The sequence below is a fragment of the Triturus cristatus genome, chromosome 2_1 (assembly GCF_964204655.1).
Source record: "Triturus cristatus chromosome 2_1, aTriCri1.1, whole genome shotgun sequence".
Lineage (NCBI taxonomy): Eukaryota > Metazoa > Chordata > Amphibia > Caudata > Salamandridae > Triturus > Triturus cristatus.
This window is the reverse complement of record NC_140581.1, coordinates 346995197-347019668: the sequence shown is the minus strand read 5'-3', so window position 1 is coordinate 347019668 and position 24472 is coordinate 346995197. Positions and strand designations below refer to the sequence as shown.

Sequence of the window (24472 nt, the reverse complement as noted above, 5' to 3'; positions counted from 1 at the left end):
GCCTCACAATAAGGTGCTTAATTGGAAGAGACCAATACATGGTCGATTGTAGTGTTAGAATTCCTGCCCGTAAAAGTAGGGAGGGAGATGCCATCCGTTCTTTTGGAAAACTATAAAATTTCCAAGTTCAAATCTGCCATTAAACTATTAAGCGATTCTCCATATGGATTATGCTGAAAATGCAAATCCTCAGTCCCTGCATTATTAGTTACCCCACAAGCTTTAGATGTAGACTGGGCGCAGGTCGGGAGGTTAAAATCGCCCACCCACAAAACATCAAACAAAACATTGCCCTCTACACTCAATTGTTCAATAACAACAGCTAACTCCATAACAATGGAGTTCCTGGTATTGTCAAAGATGTTGTTGTAAAAGTTGACTAACAGGATATTTCGCCAACATTTGACCCGCAACCATAAAAGCTGGACCAGGGTCCCTACTTGAAGATACCTTTCCACTGTTAGGGGTAAGTTAATAGAAATCAGAACCAGGAGACCCCCTTTGGCTCTTCCTGAGGTGGAAGCTACTGCTGGTAATTCAAAAGGGGTAAAGCCATCAAAACCTTCAAAACTAGTGTAGTTGGTACACCAAGTTTCTTGAAGACAAATAATGTCGCCGGAGCCAATAAAATTCTTCCATCCTGGTAAGTGCCCTTTAGCAATCAATCCCGTTATGTTCCAACTAACTATCCGTAATCCTCTTCTATTACTGGGGTGTTCAATAGTTAGGGAAGTAGGGTCTGGTATGGAGATGTCATCACTGGATGTAGTCGCTAAACCTTCAGAGATGGACACCCCGCCAGTCGGTATTATTAGTGGATGGGCTTGGGCTAACCCTTCAGCTACAGCACAATCTGGGGTTATCTTTTCTTCATGGGAGACGCCACCCGAACTAGGTCAATTAATTAGTTCCAGATTACTTAAAACTTGATATCGATTTGAGACAGGGATCTCCCCCCTGAATGGTAAAAATTGGCCTCTGCCTGGGTATCGGTGCATACATACTTCCCAGGCTTTACCATCATCATCTATCCTCCGCTCAGACAACCCACTATTTTTTTAAAGATATATCATCTGTGCTTCAGGGGCCGAGTTGTAAAAATAATTTAAATCTCTTATTACAATTCCATTGCTATCTTTATAAAACCGAGTGTCACAAATGGTGCTCACTACATGGGGATCTTTAAAGTTGATAATAATAATATCACTCGATGTAAGTTTCGAACTATGGCCCAACCAACTTGCCCTTCTTACAAACAGAATTTCCCCATTCAAATTACTGGGGATAGGTCTATGTAGATTTAGCCAATAGATGACTTTATTCTTCAACTCCCGATGCGATTCTAATTTACCTTTTTTTAATACTGGGACCCCAATCAATACAGCAACATATGGGAGTGATTCCGGTGGAAGATCTAAAACCACCGAAGACGGTTTACCTGGGGTATCATAGTTACTACTTGAGTTCCTAGTAATAGGGAGTTCGGGGTACTACTACATTTCCCTTTCTCCTGGCCGTTCTGTATACTATTATGGCTACCTTGCTGCTTAACTATTTTGTCAGCAGTAGGTGATATCACAGGCGCCGTTGTCAGATAAGGCGATGTGGCTTTAGGGCTTGGCCTAACTTTGTTCTGTAACTTAATTATATTCTTTAGGGAGCAAAAATTATCCAACATGACTTGTTCCACCCTATCTACTTTTAAACTTAATAATTTGATACATTCCAATAAAGGAAGAATCAAAGATCTCATCATATGTTCAACTGATGGGGATGTGACGTCCGGTTTCATGGGGGCAGGTATTTCCTCAATGTGCCCCCCAAAATCTGTTAAGTTGGATAATGTAATGGCCTCGATATCGGAAGCATTCGAGCAATGTTGGGTAAGTGAACTAACTTCCGAAGGGGCAGATTTCTTAACCTTAGCTATAGTAGGGGTTTTAGGGTTCCTTACTTTTAATTCGTTCTCCCTCTTGTTCTTCTTGGATTCTTTTTTATTATTAGACGATCTTTTGGGCCGTGACTGAACATTAGGAGTTACTGCACTACCTATGTCAGCATTCACTGTCCCTCCTTCTGTGGTTAACTGACTTTCACATAGACTAACCCACGACCCTTCAAAGCTAGCTTTACCTAGCAGAGCGGAGATTTTATTACTTGGCTCGTTAGACCTGGTAGGGGTTTTAGCCAAAGATAATGGGCCAATGGACGAATGTCTGGAATACAGGGGTTCAGAAGAGAGGTGGCGTTCAGTTATGGCTATCTCGTGTTCGAGAAGCGAGGCTGCCCTGATCATAAACTGATCTAGGGTGCCAGAGACCGACCCACGAACCCCTGTACATTTCCCTTTCGCGGCCATAACTGGGCACTTATACAGAGACACAACGCTATAGTAATTGGCAATAGAAAGCTCACTCAATTATAGCACGGTATAGGTGCCCCACATTTACTCACAAGAGTGCAAATGTTCAAATGTTTGGGGGGCAGCCCTGCCCGGCCTCCTTCGGCCACTGACGGGCACAGACGGGCCCGCCCTTGGCCCGGGCTTCGCCCGTGCACGTCCGCGCAGCGGCCTCCGACGGGAATTATAGGAGGCGTGAGAGGCCAGGCAGGAAGAGGAACCAGCCGAAGGTCCAGGTGAGTGCTGGTACTCGCAGTCCTGCTCCCCGGCTTCACAATCAAGCGGCAAAGGTCCAAAGATTCCCCACAGCTACGAGCGGCACCAAGTGGTCTTGAATGCTCGCTCTAAAAATGTGGATAGGTAAGTCATGAAGTGTATTCTAGAAGGCTTTCAACCAGTATGGGCTAAAATAGGTCTCCAAATGCACATTTCTGATGGATGCTCCTCAATGTAGATTCCTTGCCTATAAAATATTCCCTGGTGCCAGTCTGGATTTGGATATTTTCTTTAGCAGGGCTCCCGCACGGCGGTATGTGATTCAGCACGACAACAATTTCAAAGCAGGCACCAGCAATTTCCCCACCTGTTATGGAAATTCGGAAGCTATTCCAGAGGGCTAGCTTACAGGCATTGCCAGCCCTCCCAACCAGTTGTACAGCAGCCATACCATTCCATTTGGGCGGTGAACATGGCATCATAAAGAATCGTACAGGCCTACAGAAGCAGCAGTTTTCCAGTTAATCCAATCCTGCTGCAGAGTCTACAAAACAACTTTCGTTTTATCTCAGTGACTCGGGATGTTTGGAGGCAGAATCTAACATTTTCTGCTCTACTGGGGGTCAATCACATCAGATTGTTCAAAAGAGCTATACCCTACCCTCCAGTTCTTCCCCACTCCACCTTCCTCCCACAGAAGAGCGAATTTTGGAGGAGCATTCTGCAATCCTGATGCAGCAGGTCAATCTTTTACTCTCCAGGGGGCTATCAAATGTGTACTTGTTAGACCGGTCAGCCTTAGGATGGTCATTCCCCAAACCTTTTGCTTTCACACTCCTATGTTGGTGAATTTGTTTTTGTTGGCGTTAGGACTGAGCTGCTCACTCCCTAAAACATGGAAAATTGACTTACACCAGAAAGGCACATTTAATTTACTTTTAAGGCCCTAATAAAGTGGTATACCATATACCCAGGACCTTTAAATTAAATGCTACTAGTGTGCCTGCAGCGCTTATTGTGCCACCCACTTAAGTAGCCTCTTAAAACATGTCACCTGTTTGCCACTGCAGACTGAAAGCACTTTTAAACTGCCAATTCGACTAGGCAATATAACCTCATTGCCAAGCCTTAAACTCTCCTTTTAAGGCATATAAGTCACTTCTAAGGTAGGCCGTAGTTAGCCTATGGGGCAGAGTGGGATGTATGACGTTACAACGCACACTTTTACAACGCATGCACTTACAACGCATTTTTTACAACGCATAATCCATTACAACGCACTACACTTACAACGCATGACACTACAACGCATTTTTAAAAACTACCTTTACAACGCATACCATTACAACGCATAATATTAAATTGCATTTAAGGTAAGTATTAGATAGTATAGGGGTAAAAACTACTTTTCTAACTCCAGGGGGTGCAACAGTAGGGTAAGTGTTGGATAGTATAGGGGTAAAAATTACTATTCTAACTCCAGGGGGTGCAACAGTAGGGTAAGTGTTGGATAGTATAGGGGTAAAAATTACTATTCTAACTCCAGGGGGTGCAACAGTAGGGTAAGTGTTGGATAGTATAGGGGTAAAAATTACTATTCTAACTCCATGGGGTGCAACAGTAGGGTAAGTGTTGGATAGTATTTGGGTAAAAATTACTATTCTAACTCCAGGGGGTGCAACAGTAGGGTAAGTGTTGGATAGTATAGGGGTAACAATTACTATTCTAACTCCAGGGGGTGCAACAGTAGAGTAAGTGTTGGATAGTGTAGGGGTAAAAATTACTATTCTAACTCCAGGGGGTGCAACAGTAGAGTAAGTGTTGGATAGTGTAGTGTAATATTATGCGTTGTAATGGTAGGCGTTGTAATGGAATGCGTTGTAAAGGTAGTTTTTAAAAATGCGTTGTAGTGTCATGCGTTGTAAGTGTAGTGCGTTGTAATGGATTATGCGTTGTAAAAAATGCGTTGTAAGTGTAGTGCGTTGTAACAGTTGCGTTGTAAAGGTTGTTCCCCGGCAGAGTGCAATGTAATTAAAAGGTTGGACATGTACTTTTAAGTTTTGCATGTCCTGGTAGTGAAAAAACCATAAATTTGTATTTCACTACTGTAAGACCTATTTGGGTTGCCGTATTACATTTATTAGGTGCTAACTTTTGATTGTGAACAGGTAAACATCCCATGTTAATTGTCTGGGATATTGTAATTAAAACTCCTCTTTGAATGTTAAGTCAGATTTTAAGTTACAATTTTGGAAATGCCGCGTTTAGAAAGTTGGCATTTTCCTCCCCCTAACTATTTGATGCCTGCTGCCTGTACCTGGGTCACACGACTGGGTGTAGTTGACAGTTGAACTTTGCTTATTTCTCCCAGATGAGCCATCAACTGGCAAGATGGGAGGAGCAACTGAATAGACTGTGCTCCTCTGCCTTCACATAAAGGACTTGTCAATTCTGTATTATTCATGTAGCCAGGGTAGAAGTCAGAAAACCTCAAGTATTTCAAAGGGAAATCCCTAGAAATTTCTCCTTCTTCAAAGGAGGCAGCAGGTATGAAAATAGGACCATCAGATCCATTCTTCAGTTTACTTTCTGGACCACCCGAAGGACTCTGAGGACTGCCTAGTGCTGTGGCCTGCTGTGTGCTTCAAAAGGCTGCGTTGCTGCAACTAGAAGGACTGCTTTGTTGCCTGAAGTCTGCTTTAAACCCTCGTAGGCCTGCTCTGCTATCTGACATCTGTTCTACTGCTGAACAGAGAAGTACAAGAGTGACTCCAAGGGCCAGTTGGCTGGCCTCCTGATCAGGGTCTCAGGGACAGAAAAGGCTCCAACCATCTTGAACCTGCACCTGGACCCAGCCTGAGTGAGCCCCAACCCCCCAAGTGGTGCCTCTCTAGTTCTGAACTCTTGGGGGTGGTACTAAAGGTGCCCAGGTAGCCACGATGCAAAACTTGGTACTTGGACATTTTGGGGCTAAAACCTGCTCTGAGACTTAAGAGGAGACTGGGACCAACCTGCTAGTCTATCGGCCCAAAGTGCAGTGCCGGTCGCCCTGACTTTGTGGCAGCTCCTGCTACGTTCTCCTGCATTTTCACCAAATCCTGTTTAGCGGTGCTTCGCCAGCATGAAACCCGGGCTCGTGAAACCCTCCTCAACTACAGCCTTGTGCGGCTGGAGTTTTTACCTTCCAAAAAAGTAGCTAAGTCTGAAAGAAGAAATCTTCAGTGCGACTTCGTCAAGATGCTCACCAGGCAATGACACTCCCTCCTGGGACACCCCCTGCAGGCTTGCCCCGCTGAAATGTACCTTCTCAGAAACATTTTCTTTGAAGTTTCATCTAAGTTCTTAGGTAAGCGCTGACCGGGCCCAATCCACTTTTTGCATCATACTCTCGCTCCATCACTGTCGGCTTTTTTTTCAACTTTGACACGGTCTTGTGTGACTAGATGTCTGTGGTTGGCGCTTTGATCTTTTAGGCGCTAGCTTTTACCTTAAACTTTAAAAAATCGTTACTCTGGTTCTACTAATTAGATTTTATTTGTATTTCACTGCCAGGCGGCGACGTGGGCGTCAGTATATATATTCATAAAACACAACTGCCTTAACTCCTACGTCCAGTGCGAAGTTCACTTTGCCGTCTGGCACTGCAGGACTTTGTGGTCTGAGTTTACTGTCCAGACCTTCCACATTTGGGAGGTACTGCTATGATATCTATTCTAAAAGTGAGGATTTTGCAGTTAGAAGTATCCATTATAAGAACACGTTACTTACTGTCAGTAAAGCTCTTTCTGGTGTATACGCTTCGTAACTGCAGATTCCTCACTGCCCACCTACCTCCTCATTTTGTGAAGGGGCCTCCTTGGCATCTAAAAAAGTTCCAATATATAGATCAGCACAATGTTGCTAACAACCTGTTCAGCGCTCCACCTCTGGAGGCGCAGAAATAGAGAGATTAATGGAACTGACATGAGGGTCCACAGGTGTTGCTTATACATGCACTGCTTTGTCACTTTCAGGGAGGTACGGGATCACCGAGCCACAAGGTACCATCTACCAGTACATTTGGCTGTTCATTTTAACACAGACATTATGCGAATGCAATATTTTTTATGGTATTTTTTGGATACTATTATTGAATACTGTGGCTGCCAGAATCCTCAACTATTCAAGACCTCAAAGTTCATTAATGCTGAAATAGTCACCTTAGTTGCTTTCCCATTCATTCCACTATAGCACATCCTTACCAGCCAAATATGACTCCAGTCTGTTATGGAAACCTCACAAACACAATTAGATAGTCATCCCTTCACTATGAAAGTGTTGCAACGGCATGTCAATGGCAGATTGTGCGCTGAACAGAAAGGTACGGTTTAATTGATTTAAGTTAAATTACTTATCACATTCTGCTGAAAACACACATGTTGCTCTTTTACAACAGTATGTGTTTTATACCTACAATACAGATATTACTTGGAGTACCATTGTCATACTGTGCCAGAGCAGCAGATGGGAATAGTTTCAAGTAAAAATATGGAATTTGCCAAATTTCTTAAGATCACTTATTAATTCATGACCTACAATATACAGGCATGTACAATGTTATTGACAAACAGGTGTCTTCAAACATGATTGCAAGCAAACGCAGACCCAGAAAACACTGTTGTATTAGTGGTACATCGTTTGCTATCAGCGCGGCAGCGCCCTTTAATACATACTAGGAATGTTTAGTGTTGCAGAGTGGAATAAACTATCTGTTTATTGTTACTTTCCACTGCATTGCAGAGAGGCTCTATAGCTCATTGTAGAACGAATCACTTTACTTTCAAACTCTTTTTTTTCAGGAAATAGTTGTTTGTTTTAATGAGCAAGATCTGTGCGACAGCTGTTTGATGGCAATCTGCTAATCAAAATTTCAGAAAATTTTAATAAAGATTTTGCATTTCCACAAACCTTTATTTTTTTGAGCTCCCTGATTTCTCCTCCGTTAACTCTTTTAGTTAGTTTGTCAATTATTTAGTTGATTTATTATTTTATGCATTGTTACATCTGACACCCTTATGGTGGTCTTCCCCCCACCCCCCCCCCCCCTACCTTTTGCCTTCCTCTTTTTCTGACCTTGTTTTTACTGGCCTTAAGGCTCTGAGCACTTTACCACTGCTAACTAGTGTTAAAGTGCATGTACTCTTTACCTACAACATGGTAGTATTGGTCCATCCCCAATAGGCATACTTAATTTACTTAGACGTCCATAGCAAAGTTCACTACATGTGACCAGGGCCTTGAAATGTAATTCTAATAGTGGGCCTGCAACACTTTTTGTGCCTCTCACTTAAGTAGCCCTCTAACCATGGCTCAGGCCTGCCAATGCAAAACCTGTGTGTGCAGTTTACACTGCCATTTCAAAATGGCAAGGTAAATCTCTTGCCTGGCCCAAACGTTCCCTTTTTAGGTCTCGCTAGCGTAGGCTGCGCGCATGCGCAGTCTCACTGGCTAGATTTAATGATATGGGGATTTTTTAGTAAAGGGCATTTATGCTAAACGGTGGCCAGCCATTGGAAAAGAGCTCCTTGTGACGTATTCGCTCGGCTTTTTCGGCCGTCCCATTTGGACGGCCTCGCCTGCTTTGTGTTCGTCGCAAAAGGTTTCTTATTTCATGGGGCCATGTGTTTCAACACATGGCCCCATAAAGATAAGAAACCTTTTAGCAGGCAAGGCTGTCCAAGTGGGATGGCAGAAAAAGGCGAGATCGACTTTTCAAGTTTAGTGTCTGTGGGATCAGAAATTAAAATCCAAACTTATGGTGAAGTCAGATTTTAAATTGCAATTCTGAAAATGCCACTTTTAGAAAATTGAAATGTTCTTACTTTAGCCATTAGATGACTTCTGCTTGTCTCTGATCACTTGTCTGGGGATGGGTGACACCTGGACTTTGTGAAACCCTTCTAGATGACCACATACAATGGGAGCTTAGGTGTGACTTGATGGGACATCCTGGGAGGATGGGAAGGAGGAGCTGGACGCAGCCTCATTTGTAACTGAGTAGGCTGTCCCTACACAAAGGGCTGCATACCCCCTCTGTAGTGAGTCTAGAGCCATGGCAGGAAGGAAGGACCTCTGTGCACTTCAAAGTCCTGTCTTTGAAATCTCCCCCACTCCAAAGACACAACTCGGTATCATTACTGGACCTCGGACACCACCATTTCAGTGCACTCCTGGACCAGGGAGAAGGACTGCTCTGCTGCCAAAAGGACTGCCGCTCTCCTGGGCTGCTGCTTCTCTGGACTCCTGGCTTGCTCTGCTGCACTGCTGCCTGCTGTTCCCCTGCCTGGGTGAGAAGGACTAGACCTGCCTCACTTGAACCTAGAGTGACTCCAAGAGGCAGCTGGCTGGCTTCCTGATCTGAAGTCTAAGTGACATAAAAGACTTCCAACCATCCTGCACCTGCACTCTGCCATCTGTGAGTCTGTTATGCCAAGTGGTTTCACCCCAGTCCTGGATCCTTGGAAGTGGGCCTAGGTGTTTGCTTCAGCAGAGCCCATGCATCTTCTGTCAAACCGACGCATCACCTCTGTTGCAGGTATCAGAACTTGCACATCGCCCCTGTTGCGTGGATCAGAATGGGTGTATAACCCCAGTTGCTTGGATAAGAACTGGCACATCTCCTCTCCAGCTTGGATCGAACCCAATTTAATGCCTTTGGAACCACCACTGTGCTCCGCTCTTCCCGGTGCAAAGTTCTCCCACCCTTGTTGACGGCAACCTCGATGATGATGCCTAACCTCTGCATCGCAGCACCCCACTCATCAGATCAGACGCATTGCTACAGCTGCACGGATCAGGACGAGCGCATCACCACTGCTGCACGGATCAGGACCATCACCACCGCTGTGTGGATCAGCACAGGCACATCCCCTAGTCTGCACCCCGCACTCTTGATGTTGATGCAACCAGGACTTTTGTTCAACGGACCTCACTTGGTCCCTGTATCCGGCCTGCGCTCCATTGTGTTTGGCCTGAACTTTTGAGTTTGTTTCGGACTGGTGTAACCAGATCTCCCAAGTAAGAGCTCATTGCTTCTAAATGCTATTGACAATTTTTTCTTAAAAAATTCATAACTAAAGTTTTACTGATTGGACGTTTGTCATTTTTGTCTTCTTTTATTAATTAAATTATGCTCTAATTCTTTAGCCTGGTGTGGAATCTTTTTGTGTGGTGCTTTCACAGTTTTACTGTTTGAAGTGTTGCATAAATACTTTACACACTGCCTCTAAGTTAAGCCTGACTCCTCTGTGCCAAGCTACCAGAGGGTGAGGGTTAATTTGGGGATTGCTGGTGCCTTACCCTGACTAGGATTGTGGTTATTGCTGACCAGGTGTCACACCCCAATCAACTAGGAAGCCAATTTTTAACAGGTATCCGTTAAAGAGCTTTGTTAATTGATGCATGCCGCCTTTTAGGTATTTCGAGCATTGCTAGAAGGGAAAGAAAATGTAATAGTAATTGTTATAGTAAATTGGAGTTCAATCTGACAAAGACCGATTGGCAAGCGCCTTTGTCTGATATTCTTCAACCACAAACCCTGTTTTATGTTTCAATTAGTTTAAGGTAATTCTGGATGATTCCATTAAAAAATATATATATTTAATTCTGAATCACACTTACTGGGATTCAAATCACATTTTGGGATTAGACGGTTTTAATATCAAGGTCCTTATAATTCCCGTGATCTTGCTTTGTATTTCATCCTGTAATAAGACTGTTATTTGGTCAGATGTCTATATTTGGAACGTAGTTAGGTTTCATTTTCCATAGGTATATAGTGCCGTTTCCAGAGTCTACTCTATCCAGAGTGGTCCAGGCTCCGGATGTTAGGGCACATTTTGGTTACCTGATTCTGACATCTTGTTATGCTTAAAAAGATATTCTTGGGGAGAACAGAGTACAGGATATTTCAGTAGTAGCTATGTGAGAGGACGAGGGTTTCCACCAGCTGGAATCTGGAACAGGTTTGAAGAAGTTGGAGGACGTGTAAAAGAAGAGAAAGCAGTATATTCAGTGAGTTTCGCATAAAACAATGTCCCTTAGCCTCAATCCCGGTACCCAAATCTGATTACAAATCTGGACCCCAATATTTTACCACCTTTCTCCCAATATCAGCCTTTAAGAGCTCTTCGACCAACAGGTGCTTCTTTTTCTTTTATGGTCAACCAGGCATGGAACAAGGTGCCACTTAATCTTCGACTCATAAAAATTAGGCTCTGTACTACCACACACAATTAAAAACCTGGATGTTTTCCACGGCATCAAAGCAGCAGTATTTTTCAATTACCTTAGCACCCTTCACACCGAAGACCAAGAAGTTGATGTGCGGAGTAAATAGTCCCTCAGCCTCACCCATTTTAACATGTACATGCCACCACTCGCCAGCATCATCCATTCACAAGACATCACCGTCATCTCCTATGCTGATGACACTCATCCACTCCCTGACAGACAACACAACCACTGCTAGAACAAACTTCACCAATTCCATGACCATGGTAACAGACCGGATGCCAGCCAACTGCCTGTAGCTCAACTCTGACAAGATGGAAGTACTGGTCTTCTGCAACAAGACCTCACCATGGGAATCCACCTAGTGGCTGTCGAAGCTAAGATCAACAACCACAGACCTTATAAGAAATCTAGGGTTCATCCTGGTCGACAAGCTCAACATGACATCTCAAGTCAATGCAGTGTGCACCTCACGCTTCCACATTCTGTGGCTGCTGTGAGAATCTTTAAATGGTTGCTTCATAACACCAGAGGAACTGTTGCGCAAGCACTCCTCACCAGCAAGCTGGACTACAGCAACACACTCTATGCCGGATTCTCCAGAAAACTCCTACACATACTCCAGACCATCCAGAATATCTCTGTAAAACTCATACTCGACCTCACATGCCCCACCCACATCACACCGCACCTCAGGAAACTCCACTGACTCCTCCTTCACAAGCGCTGACAATTCAAACTTCTAACACACACATACAAAGCCCTACAGGAGCACAATACCTGAACAGTAGCATGCACTTTCACCAACTCACCAGCCACTTCATTCGCACATATTCCCCACATCCACAAAAGCAAAACTGGAGGTCGCCCATTCTCCTACATTGCACCCAAAAAATGTAACAATCTCCCTCAACACATCAGAGCCTCTCCCTCACTTCATATGTTACGCAAGATGCTGAAAACTTTGCTCTTCGTGTAAACCTTGGGGACCACAAACCTATACACCTTCCCAAGCGCCTAGCATCCTCTCCTGTGATTAATGCACTATACAAATCAACATAACACTCCACTCCCAGGAGTAGCTGTGCGCTATATAAGCTTATTCATTCATTTGTAATCGGGTTCTGTGTCATTGATAATTGGAATCTCAGTCTTGATGTCATCCTTGCATAGAAAGCTCTCCTTTTTTCATTTGAATAGATCATGAAAATAGGTAGCAAAGTTGCTTGGCCATTTTCTAAGCACAAGTTTACATGTCTATTTCTCCTGGACAGTCTCCACATATACTGACCCATGAGATTACATTTTGTTTTCCTTACTTTGCTAATGCAGCGTTTTTCATTTATCATTGATATTACATTTATGTATGTCATTTATAACACTCAGTTTCTCTGTATGATGTATAAAAATATGAAAAAGCAACAAATTGTCGGACTCACTGTTAAATGGTTGTTGTCAATTAGGAAGATTTTCGGGTCTGCTGTGTTAATTTCTGCACTTGCCGTGAGCTCTAACACCTGGAAAGCTGACTGCAATGAGAATTTTTTTTGTTAGGATGATTTCTAAGTACATGCACTAAAGATTCCCCCAGGACCAACATGGTGAGACACATATGAAAGCACTGGTTATAAAATGAGAATTTAAATGTCTCTAGAGTCCACCTGTGAGTGATGAAGAAACCCACAGGCATATACAGGATATAGGCAACCAGTACACATGCTCAGTGGAGTGCACTCGGGAGCAACAGGAACGTTTCTTACACATATTTACACTGTCTACAGATAGCTAAGAGAGTGTTTGAAAGTGTTCTTCCAAGATTGAAAGAGGAACCACCCACTGTTACGCATTGGTTACAGGCAATCCGAGTAACAGAGCAGCAACCCAGGAGCATGCAGCGGTTACGAGTAGCCATGGCTCTGGGGTCACTTAGAGTCCCACAATCAGTTGGAACCTCAGGAAGGAGGTAGAGATACAAATATGTAAGTTACAAATTGAGTAGACTAATGCCTGTTACCCATTCATGAGTTAAATTCAGACCTTTATCTATCACTGACAATTGGCAAACTCAGGCATATCTGTGGCATTATTTAGACAATCTACAATTTGCCAGGGTTTGGGGGTCAGATGGTATTTTGCTTATTTATAGATCTCTGCCTGCCTTGCAGGCATCACTGGCTGTGAAGGGAGCCACTGGCACTTTGTTTAAAGTGCCTGTTTTGCAAAACACTTAGTATTTTGAAGCCCATTCTACATTATCACTGCCCCGCAATACGAGCAGTAAACACGAGTGACAGTCGACCAACTCTCAATATGGCAAGATGACCGCCTGGCCCATAATCTTGGCAGTCGTGTCACCATGTCAGAGATTTATACTAGCAGGACTTCTAAATAGATATGGGGAACCATGAATTTGACAATACTCCTGCTTTGCGGAACACTAAATAAGGGCCGTAGTACTTGCTTGATGAGATGGATGAGTTATGGCTTCCTCCCATAAGTGATAGAGATTGATCTCCAGGAAATGCACAGGTTACTAACAGCCTTGGTAAATGATCTATGGAGCCCATCCAAGAGTGACAGGGTCGCAAGCCTCAGGCATGTATTATTTACTGGAAGTCATGATGAATGCTCTAGGGAGTCCTTTAAATAACATAAGAGTGACACACAGGCATGTGCTGGTTAAAAGGAGCCATGGCTACTGATCTGTTAAGTCCAGCCAGGTGTGACAGAGGAGCAACTCACAGACATGCCCTGGTTACCGACAGCCATGTTACATGATCTATAAAGCCCATGCCGGATAGAACTTGTTGAACCAACAGAGCAGATATAGGGTGTTCAAAGGAGTAAAGTTAGTGTGCGGGTTCTTGTCCATAACAGGCCCAAACAAAGAAGGAACTTGTAACCTCACTAACGTTAAGATAGATGCCTGGGCTTGCTGCTCTGAAAGGAGGAGTTAAATAGTGCCACTGTTGAGGGGACTGTTGAAGGGGCTAATCACATGTCTATTATTGAGCCTTTGAGCTTAGATGAGGCCTGGTCTAAGATTAGAAGGCAGATGATGGGAAGAAGGCCAAAAGATGATGGAAACCTGCAATGGAAAATAGAGGCAGTTGCACAAAATCACAGTAATAAATGAAAAATATAGTCTTACAAACTGAACAGCATTTTTCCTGAGAGGAAACCCTATGATTTGTAGTTATTTCATGTGCAATGCTGGGAGAAATAATATTCAACAATAGTATTCAAAGTGTTAGGAGCTCTGGAGTAATCAGTAATCATTTTTAGTTTTCGCCTTTGAAATCTACTGCATTTAATATAAATCTTAAAAGGGGTTTACATCCCACCCTTACTTTTCCTTGGTTCATGTGCTTGCTACTTACTTTTCCTGTGTTTCTATTGGCTTTCAAATACTATTTCCTGTTTCCAGTGTGTTTCTCTTATCATTGTTCCATGGCTCAAGTACTGTTTTCATCCACTTTGGTGGAACTTCTTATAAGCATTGTCAGCACCACTAAATGCTTTGTGGAAAGTCAAAGCTCCGATCGCGACACACACTCAACAGTTCCCCCGGGGCCAAAGCAGGCACCCACTCTAGTGCTCCCTGTTGTTTGCAAACTGAGCAATACACTCACCAGTCCCCCCCCCTGAACTCTAGTGCTCCCTTGCAAAACAAGCAACTTGTGACGCACCAGCAGCAAGCTGGAGTACCACATTAGAGGCCGGCGCTTGCAGAGACTCCGCTCATGGCCATATCAAAAGTATTTTTAACTACTGCTTTGTGGTATTTTGCTTTGAACACCATTCTTTTATGACAGTCCTGAAAGCCTCTATTACGCGCACAGGGTGACGGCAGCGCTGCGTGCTATGCATGGCCCGGGTCAAGTTACTTGGCTGCTGCACAGTTTAACCACCCTCGTAAGAATATTTTGGCCACTGATGAGCCGTTTGCATGGAAAGCTCTCCATTTGATCTTGGGGCAGAAGAAGACTTTGAAATAATCTTTAAATGTAATCAACCCTCCACATTCCACAATCAATAATGTTACTATTGGTTATCACTAGCCCTTTAGCACTTCAAGCATCTTGCCTGCCTCTGGTAAATCAATATCCTTGTCTTCTCCAAAGTTTCTAAAAGGTTGGGGTGACCACTTTGCTCCAGATCAGGATGGACACTATCTCCAGTCCTGAACTTTTCAACTACAACTCATTGATTTCAAGTGTTTTAATCTAACTGGGTCAACGAACAAAAAAGGGACTACAACCCCCACAAAGCATTAAGCTAACGCAAAACATTCTAGGACATGAAACAGTGTTCGTAATGAGCTGAAGGTACTAATGTAACACTTTTATCTTTTGCTCTTTGTGTTTTTCTTTATTTTACATAACTCGTGTTCAAATCACGTATCCTTTGCACATGCTCATGTGATAGTTGAATGTGTGTCATCAAAACCCTTATTATCAAGCACATCCAATCACACAATTCTGAGTGCACTGTTCACACTGAAAAGTAAACTATTTGCTCCTAATTCGAGTGATACTGAAACAGACAGGAACTGGTTTTTAAAAATTATAATTTACCTACATTTGAAATCTTCATAATTCACAAGAAGCATTTCCAATTGCAATATATCAAAAATGACTCTTCATAATCAACAAACGCACAGTGTGTCACTCTCTTTTTAAGGTGGCACCGTAAAGGTAACAGATACAGAGAACCCAAGGTCACACTTACAGCTGCAAATGTTCCCTTCCAGATCCTGGCAGATACATTAATGAAATAATCGCCCTTGAGCTGCAGGTCTGTCAGTGAGCATTTCACTGTTTGGCATTTGACAGTTTCACAGTTCTATCAAGAGAGAAAAATATACATTTAATCATGTTAAAAAATAATCAACCTAGAACGAACATTTAATCTTCAGGGACAGCAGTTAATATTCTCAGAAGTGTACAGACAGATAATGATATAATTAGAACAAAATAACCCTTACACGTGCTAGAAACGAATATGATGGCGCATTTCATTTCACAAATGTTGCTGCTCATTCCTGTCCGTACAGGGTCGTTAATGTATGAAATCTGCTTTATTTCTAATCATCCTACCACTTAAGGTGCACTTTATGTAGGTCAAAATAAACAGATAATGAACCTGAAGGGCACCCCTTTGTCTAACTGAAAACTGTCTTCAGCTCGGTCTTTGTGTACTAACATATTGCACACATGTGCGCGATGAACAATTGTTTTTGAGCAAACCATGCAAACATTTTAACAGAGAGACTTAACACAAGCCAACATTTTGCACTCAGTTTAATTTGCTAGCTAAGAAATTGGAATGCGCTAAAAACCATGTTCAAAACTCAATCCTACAAAAAGCATCGTTTTTTCATCATAACTGCCAATCCGGATGACTCAGGCCCGTGTTATTTCTCAGCTATGAACTTTTGAGACTTTTTCCCTGGCTCATCAGTTGCACCACCTCTAAGCGGTCAAAACTGGACTCACGCAGCTGTCTTTAGTGTTGAATTGTATTGCCTGGAATGTAGCATTTTCTATAGTAGTTCAAACCACTGTTATTGGCCTGAGGCACTATCTGTGCCAAATGCTAGGGAACAGCTAGATCTCTACTGCTTTTTGGAAGTCCTGGTGGTTGTGCACCTTTCTAATTCCTGCTAGGAGAGACACTGTCTGTACTGCAAAGGGTATAGCACTAAAGTAAGGCTCTCTGAATCTGTGAATGGTAAGAAGTGGGACCAGTCTAGATCTGAATGCCATGGTGAGCTATATGTATGAAGTTTATGCTGTAGGAAGATATGTCCACTTGGTATGCCATGATCGTGGATTGCTGGCCATCCATCATGATTTGTAGAGATCTGGGTCTGCTGGGGAGTCAGCTATACCCTTTGCTTTTATGAGCTCTATTTTTCCTTGGACATAAGTGTATTAAAGAGTTGAAATCTGGTTTGTGGGCCGGGCTTATAGCTTTTCTTCAGATATCGTCTGGAGGTACATGAGCAGGGCTTGGTGATGAAGTAAGTTTCAGGACTTTGCAAAGCACTTGTGAGTGGATGATGTCAGGAGTGGTGGTATTTGCGCTTTGATATCCAGCAATTATTTTATGAAGTTCTTTGGACGGGAAGATTGATTTTGCATTGTGTTGTGCATTGGAGCCTCTTTTAACTTATGATGGTGGCCTTGTAAAGTCTGCAAACAACAATAATAAGGTGTGAACAAGGGAATAATTAATTACAGTATTTGAAGGATCAACTCATAACCTAATACATTAAGCATTTATTCAAATAGACTTTCAATGACTAAAAACAAAATAAAAGGGGGAAAAGATACTTGAAAACAGGTTCAAATCAACGCATCTCCACTTCTTGTTTCCACAATAGCAAGACTGTGATTGTCATTGTGTGCTTGACTTTTCAGTGCTTGACTTTTCACCAACAGGACCATAAGACTATTTCTCTACAAAAATTGAGCAACACTGAAGTGGCCCTTAATATACACTTTGCCTTCTCAAACCACTCGTGGTTACTTTAGTGTTGTATGCTAGAATAACTACAACCCCCGCTTCTACACTCTTGCTTTTTCAATTGTTATTTGTTTTGAAGTCCTTCATTCCATCGTTGTGAAAGTAAAAAGTTTTCTTTCTGTACACCTGCTTGCAAGCATCTTTTTCCCTCTATCTTGTGATTGTTTTCTGTATGAATTGATGAATAATTCATTAGGTTATGAGTTGATCATTCAAATAACATACTGATTTAACCCCTTGTTCGGACCATATTATGGTTGTTTACGGATACCCAAATTTACAATGGGTTATTAGGTTGCTCCTATCTTTTCCTCCTTGTAAAGTCTGCAGCAGTGCGGAAAACGAAGCTTGTCATTATAGTTGGGCACCTACTTCAAATTGTGCTGTTTACACCTTTCCCCTCCTTTAAGTTCTTAGTGAATCACATGTTTTGCATAATGTTCCTTGGAGTGTTTTAGTAGTAAGATTGATGAAAGTGCTGCAGATAGAGATCAGCCAGATATAGAGCTGGTGTACCAAATCATTACCCTGTTTGGTAACGAATCATGAATTAGCGACTGGAGAACGTTGAGGTTGAGTTTATTCCATTTTCTCATGTGGGTCTTGGACATTGAAGAGGTTGCCATGGCGTGCGTCAGGGATGGTTCAGTTAGAGGTTTGTGGCTTGGTTGCCTTTCTTGATGAGAGGTACATTTTCTGTGATCTTGGAGGAATTTGCATTAAGTTTATCAAGCTGAGTGGTTGGAGCTGTAAACCATTTAAGTAGGTACAAGGTTAGATTGGAGGCATTAGTTCTGAGATAGATTTGGTTTGTCAAACCAGATGTTTAATTCACCCAGATGCTTAGACTAAAGAGGATGATGGCAATGTCAGTGGTGTAGTCAAGGTAGTTCACCGACATATATTGGGTGAGCAGGCAGTTGTAGATGAGCAGAAATGACAAGGAGAATTTAGGATAAAATGAGCCTCTGATAATAAGTGTAGACAATTTTGACATTTTGTGTTGTCTTCTCATAATCTTGGCTTATGTGGGAGTAGACATTCTGGCATACTTTCACTCTGGGAACTGGGAAGCTGCTAAACACCACATAGTGCATATGCTTCAAGCACTAAAACATGACAAGTAATTGGCTGACCCAAGTGGCTTGTTTAAGCCTACAGTATCTGTAAAACACTGCATTACCAGCATAAAAGCTAAATATTTCTTTTAGGCTACAGTGTGTGTATACTTTGAAACATTGCATCAGTGCTGCCCAGCAACCCTGGGTAGCAGCAGGCTAAGCTTCAACAAGCACGTCAGAATAAACCTTTCTGTTACATCCTGCTTCTAATATTGCTTAATTTGAGTGCAAAATTGAGGCAGGCATGTCTCTGCAGTAACATAATTCAAAATGGCTTTCTTGCTGCCAAAACCAAAATACATACCACCAAACTCGGTTTAGAAAAAACGTAGAAAATCCATATGTAGCATTTTATTAGTTATTAAGTATTTAATTCATTGGTGTTCTTAACTTTTAGTTTACATTTATTCAAATGTCACAAAGATGACTTCTAGAATAGTTGCCAAACTCTGAGCCATGGAAGCCCATATACTGGACCTGCGAGGCTCTCGTCTTGCAGTTATTGCAATTTGATTTTTCCAGCACAGAGGTGACCTAAATTAGGATGTTTCTGGAGAACAAAGGGCTATCCAGGAAAACTGAACAGCTGGAAGATTTTTCGCTTGGAAGACAGGGGAACTTGATGATGGGACCATCAACCAATCATTGTCTGTGGAATGCAGTGGAAGGTGACAGACAGATGATGACTGCAAACGACCACACAAACCATAGGAAGGCACTCTGAAATATGACTTCTTTATGTGAAATGCTCATCACAAATGTTGAGACTGTTCTCACCTCCTTCTCCAAGGAGGTGGCAAGGGAACACAACCAATGTGAGTTAGTTTCTACCTGGTGGGAAACAGAGGAACTGCATTTTAATTGGCATGTTCAGGGGCAGACTTGCAGACCTCCAGCAGCTACTACAGTACCTCGCCAACTTACAAAACTCATTGAATAGGACTCTTTGTGGTTGCTTTAGTCACTTGTAAGGAGAACTGCTGAAATGTTGGGAAGGGTCTTTGGTTGGAACTTGATGAAGAAAAGCTAAATGTCCTCAACCAACCACCCCTCAGTTACTACATTTTCTTGGAGCTCCCACCTACTGCAAGTCAGAACATTACTGGATTAGAAAGGGGCAAGAAAAAATATGCAGGGCTAAAATCTCTCTCTCCCCACTGCATTTGCAGTTTGTATCTCCCAGAAGAGCTCTGGAAAGTTTAGGAACTGCAAAGGGAAGAACTTGTGCAGCTTCAAAAAGGTTAGGCCTGCACATTTGATTGTGTCCCTGAATCAGAGAGGTAAAGGAGTCTCCCCATTGAACCAGTGGCCAGAGGACGTCCTGAAAGTCTGTAGGCATTTGGTGCACCAGTCTGAAAGGTAACTGACTCTGACCCCTCCGCCCAGCTTCCATGCAGTTCAGTTTATTAGTAACTGTTTTCCATTTATGTGTGCAGTGACCACATACACTACTGTTTTTTGGGATTTTAACCCACATTGTTTCCTACAGGTGATTTTTGACAAATCTTTAAGCTTTCATTCTCCAGTATTGTATCTTTTATAAATTCACATGCTTGAATCTTCTCCACTGTAACAGTAAAATAGCAGTATTAAAGTTTAACATTCAATTGCCATAGAAATTCAATAGCCTTTAGCAACCTATTATCATTGTTTTAAAACAACCAAACTTCAGCCAATCAGAGCATAGACCATAGAGTCTCCATCCCCAGCAGGGCCATCATACCTCTGATTTCTTACTGCATGTCGTTTGTTAGGGACTTTCGCTTTGCTCTACTCAGTCACAGTGTTTCTACTATTGCCCTTTTAAACTTCCAGCTTGCAGTTCATTTCTTTGCTTCATCTCTTCTTCTGAGGTACAGTCCAGGAGTGAGAGTACCTATTTTTCTTCATTATGTCCAAGCCTAAAAAAGCATTTTTTAGGCCTTGCAAGACTTGTTGAAAGTCTAGACTGTATTCTGAGGACCCACATAAGAGGGCCTTTATTGCCTGTATCCTGACCACAACCACTGCCAAACATTTTCCACAAAAACCCTCAAGGGTCGTGATTTAGGCTGCTTCTCTGGCTGCAAAGAAAAAAGGCTGCTAAGGACTCTGAAGGTGAGGAGAAGCCACATATCTCCTCCAAGTAAAGAAAGGGAGAAGGGTCCTCCTCTTCGCATCCTAAAAAATCTAGATCTCAAAGTAAGGAGAGGCCTGAAGAAAAGAGGGTTAAAAAAGACCAGCCCAGTCCCTCTTCCTCTCATCAAAGAGCTGGTTCTGCTCCACCATCAGCGCCTCATATTCCCATCAGAGATTCTTCATCTGTGATAATTCACTCGTCGACGTCTCGTCAAATCGCAGTCTACGGCCTCTGTTTCCACAGAATCAGGCGCTCCGTCGACGGTCTCGTCAGCGACTTCGACTACGTTGATGGTCAAGACGATGACAGCAGCTTAGTTGTCGAAGACGGACATGGTGGTGTCAACGTTGTCGACTGTTGTAAGACCATCTCCGTTGACAAGGGCTTCACCGTCGACTGTCCAGCTCATCAGTCGCCGTCCGTGGGTCTCTCTCTCCAGCTTCCACAGATGGTTCTACTGTCGGCAACAGCTTTGGCAATCCCATCGACAAGCAGGTTGATGGTTCAGTCGATGGGGAAAAGGACGTTGTGCTTTCAAAGGTGATACCATCTCTCCTACAGGACTTTTAAAAAATATCTCTATTGCCTCTTATTCGTCTCTTCCAGGAATCTGAGGGTGATGGTCCGTATGGCCCTGCATACAGCCCCTCGCAGCTCAGAGTCATGTGCCAGGACTTAGAGGAGGTCGAGGTCCTAGAAGATCCATCTACTTATTTAGATGGTGAATATTCCTTCTCTGATGCAGGGCATCCCAGCGCTCAACGCTTGGACGCATTTAAAGAGCACTATCCATAGGAGGAACAGGAGAAACAAGCACAAGAGCCTTCCATCAATATTACCATGTTGTTGGTCTCTGACCTTCGAATGATGCTGCATGACCACTATAAACGATTTCCGGAGGCAAACTCTGCTCCGCAACCACCACCTACATAGGAGGTCCTCATTGTTATTACTGCGCCGCTGGCTGTGCCTCCGCCTCCACTTCCAAGAATCAAAAATGTTTCGCCACCTTTGGAAATTCCTGTTCTGGTGCAAGACAGTGATGATCAGCAGCTACAGGAAGGGAAGCTGCAGTTGGATGCGGATGTCAAAGGTGAATGGGATGATTACGTAGCTCCTACTCTGCCCCGCCTACTCCGCCTATAGCGGGCTCTCCGCCTGCAGATATCCGTGGTTTCTATGATCTCTTGAAATGCGCTTCAAGGAGCATCGATCTCCCTCTGCCTGATAAGCAGAGGGAGTGTTTTTATATGATTTTAAGCCTTCTATGCAACGCTCCACTCGGGCCATACCCATCGTAGACTACTTATGGCAAGAGGGCTTCAAGTTAATGAAAACGCAGGCCTCTATTCCTGTGGTGGTTCCAAAACTAGATTATAAGTAGAGGGCACCTGAAGACTCTCCTGCGTGCCTTATTGAGCATTCTCAGCCTGATTCAGTTATTATGCAGGCTGTTTAAAGAAGATCTAAAATCCTTCTTCTCCATGTGTAGTTCCACCTGACAAGAACGGGTGCCATCTGGATAACATCGGCAAAAAAATATCCGCACTGGCAGCCACCGCCATCAGGGCCTCCAACGCTATGGCTATCCGCAGGAGATATGACCGACAGATGTGGTCCGACATCTCATCCTTGTTGGAGTATCTCTGCGAGAACAAGAAGAAGGAAGCAAAGGATGTTCTATTGAAGAGGATATAGCCTCCTCCGAGATCATTGATGTGGCTCTAGACATCTCATTGACCGCCTTCAGACAGATGGTGGGAGCTGTGTTGTGGCAACAAGGGTGGCTAAAAGCTACAACATTTCAACCTGAGGTTCAGCCAAAGGTGTTGGACATGCCATTTGACGGCAAATTCCATTTTGGCAAACATGTGGATGACACGCTGCAGTTGATAAAGTCAGACATGGACACAGCTAAATCACTGATGAATTTGCAGCATAATAAATTTTCTTCTTTTCGGGAAAGAGGTAGAGGTCAATATCTTTCTCGACCTCAGCTCCAACAGCATTTGTAACCCTATTACCAGCAGGGATTTTGATCGTAGTACTCTACACAGCCTTTTCATCAAACCTCCACACCAGCCTACCCTAGAGCATTGGACGTCGACGCCAAGCGATCTACGGACGCCTGTATTTGGCTCTTTCGCTCCCTAGGTCTCAAACTCTATGGGAAACAGTCCTCTGTCAATCCTTACAGGTCGCTGGTGTTCCTAGGAGCAACTCTGGATACCACGCTTTCAAAAGCCTTCCTCATGAAAGAAAGGATTTTACGCCTCCAAACAAACAGTGCACTCCTCATCAGTACTGGTTCACAGAGCTGTATCGCCTGTCAGGGTCCTCTCCAATCTTGTTCCAGCCTCTCCATGAACCAGGGCCAAGTGGTTCATTCAAAAATTCACACGCTTCACTTGTCAGCTTGGCTCCTCATCACACAGAATTCAGAGAGCTAGCAATTTCTGAAGAATGTCAAGCAATACTGCAGAAAGCCCAGGCTCCTTCTATGATAAAGTGCTACTCAGCCAAATGGAAAAGATTTTGCTTATGGTATGTCTGGCACTCTTGTGATCCTCCCTCATTACCTCCTGAGGACGTTTTACCCTATCTACTGTCTCTCACCAAATCTGGCCTGGCTCATTCGTCCATTAGGATGCACTAGGTGACAATATCCAGATACAGATGACGTTCTAGTCACTTGTCTTTGTGGTCTAACAGGCTGTTGAAGCAGTTCATGAAGGATCTCTTCAGGTCCTACCCTCTGATAAGACCTCCTCCAGTGCTATGGCAACTAAACCTTGTCCTGTCACAGCTTATGAGGCCACCCTTTTAACCAATATACAAGTGCGATTTAAAGTACCTTTCCTGTTGGCCATCACATCAGCTAGACGCATTCGAGAAATCCAGGCCTTTACTACAACAGAGTGTTACCTGCAGTTTCATCAGGATAGAGTAATTCCTCGCACCCATCTCTCTTTTATTCTGAGGTACCTTCCAAGTTTCATCTAAATGAGCCAGTAAATTTGCCCTCCTACTTTCCTACTCCATCTTCGCCAGCTGAAAGATTCCTCCATTCACTGGAAATTCAACGATGTTTAAAGTTCTACTTGCAAAGGACTCAGTCTTTCCGAAAATATGCTCATTTGCTCATTGCCATCTCTGCCCCCAGGAAGGGTCGGGCTTTGACACGGGCATTGATTGCTCGCTGGATCTCATCGTCTGTACTCTTCTGTCATGAGAGGGCTGGCCGCCCTCTGGCTACCAAGGTCACTGCTCATTCCACACGCAAGGTGGCAGTTTCCTCTGCCCTGGGGTGTCCTTGCCTGACATCTGCAGGACAGCGACATGGGTGAACGTCCATACCTTTACAAAGCATTATTCCCTGGATGCATGGCAGAGCGCGGATTTAGCAGTTGGGCAAACTGCTCTGCGACATCTGTTCGCATAAGGTATGAAGGGGCATATTATCAAGGACGGCGTTAAAATTATCGCCGGTTTAGCAGCAGAAAACTCTGTTGTAGTAAAGGCCTGGATTTCTCGAATGCGTCTAGCTGATGTGATGGCCAACAGAAAACTGCTGCTAAGCGGCGATAATGGGCTTGATATTATGCCCTGGAGAATTCCAATAGAAGCCCAAGTTCACAGCAGAACATGGACTTCTATTGGAATTCTCAAGGGCATATTATTAAGCCCATTATTGCCGCTTTAGCGGCAGTTTTTTGCCGCTAAACCGGCGATAATTTTTAACGCCATCCTTGATAATATGCCCCGAACTTCTTTGTGTCTGTTTCGTCATGTACTATTGTTTTATGATCAGTG

At 43.4% G+C, this 24472-nt stretch overlaps 1 protein-coding gene across 1 annotated transcript in view; it reads right to left on the bottom strand.

The window, feature by feature from the left end:
- ITGA2 (integrin subunit alpha 2) overlaps positions 1–24472 on the bottom strand; it is a 596388-nt gene that overhangs the window by 22120 nt on the left and 549796 nt on the right. The window contains exons 27-28 of the mRNA XM_085631250.1: positions 15620–15733; positions 12328–12417 (exon numbers count right to left, since the gene is read on the bottom strand). Of these exons, the coding sequence (XP_085487376.1) occupies positions 12328–12417; positions 15620–15733 (204 nt within the window). The remainder of the gene's footprint in view (positions 1–12327; positions 12418–15619; positions 15734–24472) is intronic.